Source organism: Argentina silus, assembly GCF_951799395.1.
Source record: "Argentina silus genome assembly, chromosome: 10".
In the NCBI taxonomy this organism is placed as follows: Eukaryota; Metazoa; Chordata; class Actinopteri; order Argentiniformes; family Argentinidae; genus Argentina; species Argentina silus.
In genome coordinates, this window is record NC_139664.1 from 16,488,531 (window position 1) to 16,500,254 (window position 11,724).

Below are 11,724 nucleotides of genomic sequence, written 5' to 3' on the forward strand. Positions count from 1 at the left end.
GCACTGCTTTCCTCCGTCGATCTTCACTTTCTACCCCAGATAAGCCCGTCCCCCTCGACTACCCCCGTCACCCCCTTCTTACTCCTCATGCTTCAAAGTGAGAAATAGGGACGCAGGCGGTTTCAACTTTGAAACCAGCTCTATAGCGCATTTGGACATGCGTCAATTAAACATTAAACTCATTTGAATTCGCAACATTATTTTATTGTATGGATTCTATACCACTAGAATTTATACATCATTGTTCTACTGACTTTGGAGTCTCGGACCCAACCAGCATAAACATATGCAGGTCACTTGAACCCTCAGTGCTTGAGCCAGTCTTTTCCCCAGGATAACTGATTGGCAGCTGTTCCACACCTGTTTTAACAATCCAAACAACAAATTGCCAAGAGCAACTGCCATCTCCAATATCACTTTATTTGGCTCACACACATAACATCCTGTGTGTGTGTGTGTTGGTCTGTGTGTAGGGCATATGAGTCTTTGTGCTTGAGGGCTCCTCATACACCATATGTTTCTGTGTGTTATTGTGTTTTTTTGTTTACTGTTTTTTTGTGTTCAGGTTGGTGTGCCCAGTGGGTCATTTATGTTTATGTCCCAGACAAACAATTGGCAGTGAGGAACCCATCAGAAACCGGCTGCTTTCATCACCACCGCCATAAGGCCCCTATTGATTATTCCACTGAAACCCTGTATTGAACTCATGATCAATAGATAGACCACTGGCCTTTTTCACAGGAAACAACTCATCAACAAATGAAGTTAATAACATAGGTTTGGGAAGAGAGTTTGGAACAATGAGATGGCGTGACTCAGGCTATGCCCCGCAGACCTGAACCTGCACAACTAACAACTAATCAGCCTCACACAGCATTTAATCAGCATTCAACTCACCTCATTCTACCTTCTGATCTCTGTGTCCCACCACCACCACCTCGCTCTGGGAGAGTCTCACACAACCCTGATCCACGGTCGAGGACTGACTATCCAAAGGGAGGGCCAGTCACATCTGGGCACGTCTAAGGCTGGCCCTCCCATAGTAGCATCCAAGCCAAATCGCTTATCATACATACACACACCCACGCATAGGCATCTCTAGAGAGAAACTGAACTTGTGAACATCTACCCGCCTCTCTGGCCCCATCTTCCGCTTTAGCTTGGGGTACAATATCACACTGTATCAACTCCTCTATAAATAAAGATCCCCTTGCACCTCTTTTTTTGGGATCAAATTCTTTATTAATTATTCATAAATCCTAAACACATAGACAATGGAACAAAGGAGAGAACAAACCAGGCATTACCTCATTCAACACCACCCGCCCCAACCCTTAGCACATTTCTCTGGCTGTTTATTTTTGAGAACTTGTTATTTTGTCATGGAGGCACAGGTTATAGAGGCCAGCAGGTTTGATACAGTACATTAGAACATATCATCTTTGAAGCTGTGTAAATCATTAAAAATTAACCAATGTGCCTAGTGTTGCTTTAGGGCATGCATGTAACCCATAGAGAACAAAGCAGCCTCATAGGTAACACTCAGCTACAGTCATTAATTAATTGCTGGATCCCCAGACTGATGTTACTGTGGAGAGACAGAGTACTCTAGAGAGAACAGCCAACACAATAATTAATAAATGAGTCCTCTGTACTCCAGCCTACCACCAGCAGCAAAGGCAGAGTTAGGGCAGAAGAGATGATGATGATGTGCCAAATTAGAGGCAGATAATCCGATTGGATTAGGGTACAACAGCCGATGATTAGGTAATGTGATAAATTTGCCAGAGGGAAATTCTTTTACTGTATTGCCTTGATAGTGGGATCATGTAATCCTGATTGGAATACACTGTTCTCGACAATTGTCCACTAATGAATGGATAATGAAGTGGCATATTTATGGTCAGACGTATTCATGGATTGCCCTTTTTCTGTATCTTACAATTTGTGGCTTCACCGATTTCTAATCTCATATTCATTATCTCCATCACCATACCAGTCTGTACATATTTGAAAATGGCATTGTTCTACATTCTGTAGTCAAAAAGATAGGAGTCCGATGGAAGTGATGTCATTGGGGGGGTCAATAAGTAATTTTTTTGAATGTCACTGAATTCCAATGTTTATACCCAATGACATCATAAGGGGTAATTTCCTTAGGACCTTTTCTCTTATCTTTTTGACTACAAAACATGGAAAATGGCTGTTTTCACATATGTAGACACTGGTATGGTGTTAGAGATAATGAATATGAGGTTAAAATCTATTATAGGTCTTCTTTTTTTATCATAATGAAAGTGTCAATGCACTTTCAATGCCTACTTTATTCCTATGAGAGACCCTGAACCATACAGTATCTATAGTGTATGCCCAGAACCTTGTAATTGTGTGTACACGACTAATTCATGCATTATGGTCATCAGAACTAGTGAGATAAAAAAAGAAGAGGGGGGGGGGGGGGGGGGGGGGGGTTCTAATTGACAATAGTACTGCAAGGGTGCAAGGGAGGGGGGTAGAGGTAGTGACAGCTGAGCGGGGCGGGGGGGAAGGTGAGAGAGAGAACAGGGCATGGTCCCTGATGATCTTCCTGGCCTTCCTCTTGCACCTCTCAAGAGTAAATGTCCTGAATAGCTGGGAGCTCACAGCCAGTGATGGACTGGGACGTTTTCACCACCCTCTGTAGAGCCTTATGGTCTAGGGCAGTGCAGCTGCTGTACCAGGTGGTGATACAGCCGGTCAGGACACTCTCTGTGGTGCATCTGTAAAGGTTTGTAAGGATCTGGGGTGGGGGGTCCTGCCAAATCTGACGCGGCGTCTTCATCACAGAATGAGTGTGGTGTGACCACAGAGGAGGTGATGCTGCCTACCTTCACCACCTGGGGTCTACCCATCAGAAAGTCCAGGATCCAGTTACATAGGGAGGTGTTGAGACCCAGGTCCCCAAGCTTAGTGACGAGCTTGGAGGGGACTATGGTGCTGAACTACAGATTGCACCTTATCAGGAAACTGCATCTCCATCATATTAATTATTGTAGACCTATGGTAGACCTTAGATATTCTTTTGCACCACATTTCTGAGCATGTGCTCAGTTGACTGTTTACCACAACTGACTCATGTTCCTTCCTGTTGAGTGGTGCGTCAAGGTGCGTCCAATGAGGACGTTTTGGTATCCTCCCCCTGACGCCATCACGCAAAGTACACGCTGCTGACGTGTACTGTATGCAGGGAAGTAGTAGGCAGCTAGCCATGACAGCTAAGCGAGTTTCGTCATGAATAGACAGTGACAGCTCGCAATGGGGACCCCAATGTTAAAAAATAGCTGACTAATAATCAACAGAAGAGAAATCGGAGCAGACCATACAGGTAGAATTCACTTTACAGTCGCTGGCAAGACCTCAAACTGTATAAAGCGTGCTAGCGTATTAGCTAGAACCCTGACACTCAATGCACCATAATCCAATACCAACAGCTAGCTCATATGGCTTGGTTGCTAACAACAGGCTAGATTGTAGCTAGCTAATCTAGCTCTCTAGCTAGAGTGATTGTCGTCGTTTGAATTCATGTAGCAGTGGGAAGCGTGGTTATTATTGATAAGTCTTTTACATTAGCTAGCGAACTTTACTTGGTGATGTCTTGCTAGCTAGCTACTCATCGGTAAGCCCTGCTAATTGTAAGCTGTTGCTGTTGCAGGCTGTGACAGCTGGAAAGTGGTTAACTACGACACACTCATCTTCCACCTCATCATAGAAGGAAACGTCATAATCAACAACACATTCTGATTGACAAGTTTCACACAAATTATTTTAGGGGAATTTCAGGTAGGCCAATATTGACAAGATGCAGATACTGTAGACATAACTAAATTTGGGCCCAAGTCAGCTGCACCATGCATAGAACAGTTTAGCTTTGTGTCACTGAGTTGTGTCATTGTGTCTTTCCACAGACAAGGATTTTCATTGAAGTGTGTCTAAGTGGATTGACTGAGCAATGGGGAAGCGGAGGATGCCAGACCTATACAGAGCCCCTTTCCCCCTCTACGCAGTGAAGGTGGACCCCAAAACAGGATTGGTGCTCACTGCAGGGGGAGGGGGGGCTTCCAAGACAGGCATAAAGAATGCTGTGGTAAGTGGTTGATGTGTGCTCTACCCTACTGGCATTCTCTCCTTCAGCCTCTCTTTGGTTCACACCCTGTCATTGCATCTACTCTGGAAGTACAACCCTGTGAAAAGCAGGCTACCGAGATTGCTGAGTGAATGGCGTGTGTTTGTGTCTGATTGGACTTGAAAGAATGGTCTGCTGTATTTTGGTTAGATTGATTGATTGATTGATTGGTCTTGGTCTGTGTTTTGTTCAGCACTTCCTGGGTTTGGAGTTGGTAGGAGACCAGCACAGTGCCACCCTGCTCCACTCCCATGACACAGACACACGTGCCACCATGAACATGGCCATAGGAGGGGACGTGATCGCCGCAGGGCAGGACGGCAGCTGCAGCCTGATGCGCTTCAAACAGAGGCAGCCCAAAGACGGGAGGAAGAATGCAGCTAAAGAGGGTAAGGAATGAAGGAAGGAAGGAAGGAAGGAAGGGTCACACACTTGAATAAGCTCGGCAGCAACCTCCTATTCACTTTGGCCATCACCATAACTTTGGTGTGATCTTTACAAATAAGCTGATCTCTTTATCTCCTAATGAACCCTCTGCTGTGCTCCTCTTTCTCCAACAGGAGGCAGCAGTGAGCAGGGCGCTGCGAGGAGGCGCGCTGGGCGAGGTGGTAAAGGTGGAGATGGAGCCTCTGCTGGTGGAGACGTGTCGGAGATGAAGGATGAGACGACTCAGATCTCTGTGGAGGGCTTCAGGGAGGTCCAGTCAGACCTCAACCCCAAGGACCCCCTCCAGAAGGTGGTTAGGTTCAGCCCGGACCTCAGCCTCCTGCTGACCGGAGGGACAGACGGACACATCAGAGTCTGGGAGGTGAGTTATGACAAACCGTGCCTTAAGTTCCAGGTCCAGTGGTTAGTTCTGCCCACTGCAGTCCACACATCACCCCTCTAGAGTTTGGGGTTTGATTCCATCAAAGTCGGTCACTTTCTCAACTACCTCATCTTGTCCAACTTCCAACTGTCTAAATGAAATACAAAGATATGAAAATGATGCTAAAATAGTCATGGTGAGACTGATCTCTGTCTATACCTGCCAGGGTTTGAGCTGGACTGAATGTTGTCTTCTTTTTCACTAGTACCCCTCCCTGAAGGAGAAGTTTGACTTCAAAGCCCACCAGGAAGAAATTGAAGACTTGGACATCAGTCCGGACAACAAGGTATTAAACATGCATGCTTGCTTGGTACAGTAGTATATGACCTTTATAATTTGTTGTAATTTGTTCAAAACATAGTAATGCATTTGTTATAAATGTGCTAAACTTAATGAGATCACTCATCTGGGGTCTAAACTAGCATATGTGTACAATAGTTTTGTACCTCTTGTATTTTTGTGAAAAGAGAAGCCTATTGTTTTTTTTATTTTTTTTTATGTTTATGTGTGTGTGTGTTCTTGCAGCACCTCGTGACAGTGGGCCGGGACTTTGCCTGCAGTGTATGGAGTGGTGACCAGCTAGCCATGGGTCTGCGTTGGCATGAAAACATGCCTCAGATAGCAGACAAGGCTTACCGCTATCACTCCTGCAGGCAAGCATGCACATTCATCTCCTACTGTACCGACCACACAGTTTCACACTCCTAATATTGACACAACATCCCCTGTCAGACTACATTTACATTTACATTTACTTGCAACAAATACATTTGTTTAAGTAAGTGAATCATCGATCCATCAGTCATCATAAGATAAAGTAATCAATGCTCGGACCAGGGGCCATAGGCAGTCACAATGCTAGAAGAAGGATTTTTTTTTTTAAATGTTAATTTTAATTAATTAATTAATTAATTTTAAATTAACAGAAGAGAAACTTGTACAGGGGGATAGTGGGGGTGAAGAGGTCTTTAGGACTAGAATTACACTACACATAATTTACTTGATGTCGCCTGTCAACATATGTTATTTACTCTTTTTTTTGTGTGTGTGTGTGTCTGATGTAGGTTTGGAAAAGTAGAGGACCAAAAAGACACCCTGAGGCTCTACACCGTCCAGATTCCCCACAAGCGAGACAGGAAGCCGCCCCCTTGCTACCTCAGCAAGTGGGATGGCAAGAACTTCCTGCCCATGCTGACGTTACCCTGTGGCAGTGAAGTCATCTCCAGCATGGCCGTCTGGTGAGGGAGGGAGGGAGGGAGGGAGGGAGGGGCTCTGGATTGGGAAGATGCTAAGTGGGACGACCCTCCCATCATCCTTGGGACGACCCTCCCCTAAACCCTAACCGTTTGAAATCTCAACTTCAATGGGGTCACACCAGGTCGTCCCAAGCGTCCCACTTAGCATTTACCCACTGGTTTGTCCATAGAATTGTTCATTCTATCTGGGTTGAGTATGAATGATTGGAACATAGGCATCTTCTGTCTGATTGTGACCGAGTTGTTTTCTCTTTCCTGTTATTCTTTCTGTGCTTTCTACAGTGACTCTGGAACCTTTATTGGCCTTGGAACTGTGACTGGATCAGTAGCAATCTATATTGCCTTCTCACTACAGGTACACACACACACACACACACACTAATCATCTCCCTTCACACACTCCACCGTGGTAACTCCCTACCGCATGTCTCTGTGCCTGTGTCCTCTGCAGAAGTTGTACTACGTCCAGGAGTCACATGGCATCGTGGTGACAGACCTGGCCTTCCTGCCCGACACTGTCAAAGGCAGGAGCATCAAAGGGAACAACGAGACGGCCATGTTGAGTGTGGCGGTGGACAGTCGCTGTCAAATGCATACCGTACGCAACCGAAGTAAGTGTGGCTTGTGTGTGGTCGTCTTCAGCATGCCTGTAGAACTAACGCAAGGTTATCATAGATTATGCATTGTGATGTGTCTGACCTTTTCTCTCTCTCTCTCTCTCTCTCTCTCTCTCTCTCTCTCTGTCTCTCTGTCCAGGATCCTTCCCTATATGGGTGGTGCTGTTCCTCTGTGGTCTGATGGTGGTGGGGGCCATCCTCCTCCTGCAGTCCCTCTTCCCAGGGTTCATCTAGACATTAAATATGGGGGGGGGGGGGGGGGATCAAGGTGATTGAGGACGTGGGGATCTCAGACAGTTCTACCATCATCATCTTTATCATCAAAAACAACAGCAACAACCAACAACCATCTGCACAAGAACCCCCCCCCCCCCAACCCTAAGCCCCCCACACAACAACAAAGAACCTACCTCCCTCCCTCTCCTAAAGCAACCCAACTCACCACATCTCCCACCACCCTAACTTAACCTAACCCTGAACAACATCTCTTGCCATTTACCCACAAACAATCATGTATTCCCCATCCTTGTCTGTCCCCTGACTCAGGACTCCCCCAGGACTCCCCTCCTCCTGTCCCTCCTGCCTGTCGTCCCTCAGCCCCCTCCCGACTCACCAAATACACACCATGAAAGACTCAAGAGTTTTATTGTTATTTTTCTCAAACTTGATCTGTATCAATCAGTCTTAATCGTGTTCTTGTTTTGTTAGATGGTGGAGAGTTCAAGGGCTCAGATTTCGGGGATGTGTCATCATGAATGTGCAAGGGGGTGGGGCCTTTTTACTTAGATATTTAAGAAATAATGTACAAATATAAATATACTTTAAAATCATTTGACTGGACTCCGGTCTCCATCTGTTCCATGCATACGCAGAGAACTGTTTGTAATCCGAGCCAGGTTAACTGACAGCTCTGTAGATAAGTTGGTACTACTGTAACTACACTGTCATTTCAATGAGGCCTGTTGTTTCTGCTTTGTCCACTAGTGGGCATCATAGACCAACATTTGATGTCTGGCTGATGTTGTGATACTGTACATGGAAAAGCAACCAGACAACAGAACAGACTAGATGCAAAGTGGGATCCTTACCCAACCCTAAGAGAGGCTTTTTTATTGTCAAAATAATGGCTTGATTCATATATTTCTGAAATGTAGCCTTCCCACAGATCAGAGGAACTGAAAGGAATGTCTAATAGTAACGTACATGCATATAGAAATCTGAAAGTCCTGAGATGTAATGAGAGGCTAATGCAAACAGCTTTATGCATTAACAGGTTTCGCTGAAACTGTTACTAATGATCTACTCTTGTTCTACTCTAACATATTGAAGCTGCAACTTGAGCCTTAGATTCTTTCCTTCTTAATAATTTCCTGATTATTGACTATGACCTCAGTGTAAGAAAAAAACAAACAGACATTGCTTTCGTGGATTCCCAAGCTTTATGCCTAATGCAGTGGTTTCGATACCATTCCTCATTCCATTCCATGTATTACAATGAGCCTGTCCTTCAATTTCTACCTTCAGCAGCCTCCCCGGGCTTTTTACATAGAGACACTTCTATGGGCTGGTATCTCTGATCATTCTTTTTCAGGCCTGTTCCCAGACCGACAGATTTAAGGGGGTAGTCTTTGACTGTTCTCAATAGCTCAGTAGCTCTGACTTAATGGACAGCTATTCATTCAATGCCAAGGGCTTTCTCCGATTGGTCAGGGCTGGACTGATTGATATGAATCTTGAGTATTGCCTTGGCGGCTCAAACATTCACTAAAACCTTCGCATGCCATAAAAAGCTGCTGAGCTTGAGTAACAGACAGGCATAATGTTCCCTGGTGAAATATGAAGGAGGAGTTTACAGCTGTAGACTACTGCAGGTGTAATGTGGTTTTGGATCATTTACTCTCTTTAATCTCTTAATCTGCATAATATCTTCAATAAAGATTTTTTACGATATGCATAGTACGAAAGTCTGGTATTTCACTTCAAAATTCTGCACCCTCTGGACCAAAGCCCCATGGAGAATGCTTTGTTTGAGACGGCCAACGAACACTATTATCAAGGTGTATAGTTCATCTGTGTTTGTTTCAACCAATTAAACACTGTCTCAGAGTCTCTTTTGTTGAGGTTTAATGGTCTTTAACTGTAGAGTTACAACCTCTTATTTCACTCTCCTCCCTCACTTCACACACTTTACAATAATACCACCAGCTGAAACGTCTGGTCGTCTGGGCAGCTGTGTAGCGCACACACACACACACACACACACACACACACACACACACACCCCACCATCACTCTACAGACCTGCCCTCAACACTGGCATTACTGCAGAAACGGTTAGGTTGCTGTGATACACCAGAAGGCATATTCAGGAAGATGGTCTTCACATTATCAGGCCAACCTGAACTGCACTGTGCTGTCTTATATAGATCTCAACATGGCCTCGCTCTTCACATCTGACGCCAATTGCAATAAGCTATAAAAGAGGATAAAGCACCTATAAACCTGACCTATAAACTGACACTTAGAAGAGAAAGAAAGACCCTATAGTAATGTGATAGACCCTATAGACATTGAGGGGGGGGGGGGGGGTGTCAAGGTGATAGGGGACACAAGGATCTCAGACAGCTCTACAACCATCATCATCATCATCATCATCATCATCATCATCACCATCAGCAACCACCAACAACCGTCTCCACAAGAGTGAGGAATAGAGAGTAGTGTCAGGAATCTGGATGGTTGACCAAAGCAGTCCATATATACCATGTAACCAATTAAGGGGCTTTGCCTCTGATTCCAAAGACCAGCAGGAAACTTTGAGAGGCAGTGAGTGTTTAGAGGTTTTTATTGCGGGCATGTTGGCTGTAATATTGCTTGGCACACACACCACCTTCGCCTGGATGGTGCTTTGGCCTTAAACCAGCCCGCAGCACGGTTGCATTACACTTCTTTTGATCAAAGAACCACTTGCTCGTTTCTCTCCCTTTGAAAAACATCAAGGCCCTTTGATCCTTGTTGGAAATGAAGGTCAAGGGGTGCGTGTTCTCTACCGTTGTTTGATTTGCATTAAGATGTGTATTTCATAGATCAGTACAAACCATGACACATAATGCATAATATAACACACACACACCCACGCACACGCACACACATCTACACATTTATATTATTAACCTTTACTGAAAACATATGCATGCACACAAACGCACACACGCACAGTCGCACACACAATATCATACACACAATGTCATACACACACAATGTCATACACACAATGCCACACACACAATGTCACACACACACAATGTCACACACACACACACAATGTCACACACACAATGTCACACACACAAAGTCACACAATTGCCCAACAGATGGCACTGTGTGCCTGGCAAATCCATAGTGTTGTGGTGGAAGTCCCCAAATTGTTGATCTAACCTACATTCTGCAGTTGAAGCACAGCCTTCCCACACAGCTACGCCACTCATCCCAGAGGGAGGTTGTGTGTGGAGGTTGTGGGGGGTGTCACCGACATCTAGGTCTATGATTCTATGGTTTCTTCAATGACGTCCAAGGCCACCTCACAATTCCAGTGTCTGTCTGCGGAGTCCTCTAAATGCTTAGTCTCACTGTCCACTCCAGCCAGTCCTAGTTTATTTTTGTATATGAGAGAGAGAGAGAGAAGGTCACTCAACATCATGCTGTAAACGTTGAGATCCACCACGAAAACAAAATTACGTCGTAAAAGGTCAGCAACCATGTTTAAACACCCCCCCTTTCACCCCACACTTTCCCTCCCCCCTCCACCCTGTGCCCGTCCCTCTCCTCCTCCCGAAACATCATTCTTCTCACCAAATTGTGAACCAGATTCAGACGTTTCTCCAAATACACCCCCGCCCTTGCCCTCTCCATCCTCCTCAAACTACCCCACCCCGCCCCAACATCAACCGAGGGCAGGAAACCCAACGCCCACCTCTCACCTACATCGCAGCCCGGGCAGGAAATGAACTCCCCAGACAGACCAGTGTCTCAGACACACTCACTCCACCAAGAGAGGAACAAATACCGACTAACCGGCTATTTGTGTGTGAGTGTATGTGTATGTGTGTCTTTGTGTGTGTGTGTGTGTGTGTGTGTGCGCGCGCGCGTGTGCGTGTGTGTGTCTTTGTGTGTATGTGTGTGTGCGTGCGTGCGCATGTGTGTGTGTGTGTGCGCATGTGTCTGCATGTGTCTGCGGATGTGTCTGCTTGTGTCTGTGGATGTGTGCGTGAGTGTGCGCGCGTGTCTGCGTGTGTGCCTATGTGCGCGTGCGTGTGTCCGTGTGTGCAGCCGGCTTCTCCTTTTTTCTCCTCTCCTCTCACACATCACACATACCCCGAGGGCCTGCTGGCTGGCCTGGAAGCTGCCAAACCAGTAAAATGGTTTCAGATTTGTCTGAGGACTTGACTGGTGGCATGGGGCAGTGTGGCTAGACAGGGAGGGGGACTCTGTCTCTCCATAGAGGAGGTGACTAATCTAGTGACCAGGATTATCTGTCTGATCTGTCTGATCTGGACATACCTCTGAAGTGTGGTAATAGGGTCGTGGGTCTCAGTGGATCTCATGGTCGATGTGTGGGCCTGTTCGAGCTGCTCAATGGATAGTCCTAGAGAGCTTAGTACTTTAATGAGTTGCCTGATTTACTGGCTGATTTTTTTTTTAACCAGCACAATATGCCATTATAATAAAGTAAAGGATTTAAGCAATTCTGGGAATTCTTATGGGCTTTGGACATTCATTCAGAACATGTTTCGTATTTGTCCGAGAGACGGTGCTGTGCCT

The 11,724-nt window shown here is 45.6% G+C and overlaps 1 protein-coding gene across 1 annotated transcript; it reads left to right on the top strand.

The window, feature by feature from the left end:
- Positions 1 to 3,219: 3,219 nt before the first annotated feature.
- On the top strand, positions 3,220 to 8,935 carry preb (prolactin regulatory element binding). The gene is made up of 10 exons (XM_083678138.1): positions 3,220 to 3,364; positions 3,945 to 4,123; positions 4,356 to 4,551; positions 4,723 to 4,970; positions 5,236 to 5,316; positions 5,556 to 5,683; positions 6,095 to 6,268; positions 6,569 to 6,641; positions 6,738 to 6,897; positions 7,043 to 8,935. The coding sequence occupies exons 2-10, from the start codon at positions 3,989 to 3,991 to the stop codon at positions 7,135 to 7,137; spliced, it is 1,290 nt and encodes a 429-aa protein (XP_083534264.1). The 5' UTR covers positions 3,220 to 3,364; positions 3,945 to 3,988; the 3' UTR covers positions 7,138 to 8,935.
- Positions 8,936 to 11,724: the final 2,789 nt, after the last annotated feature.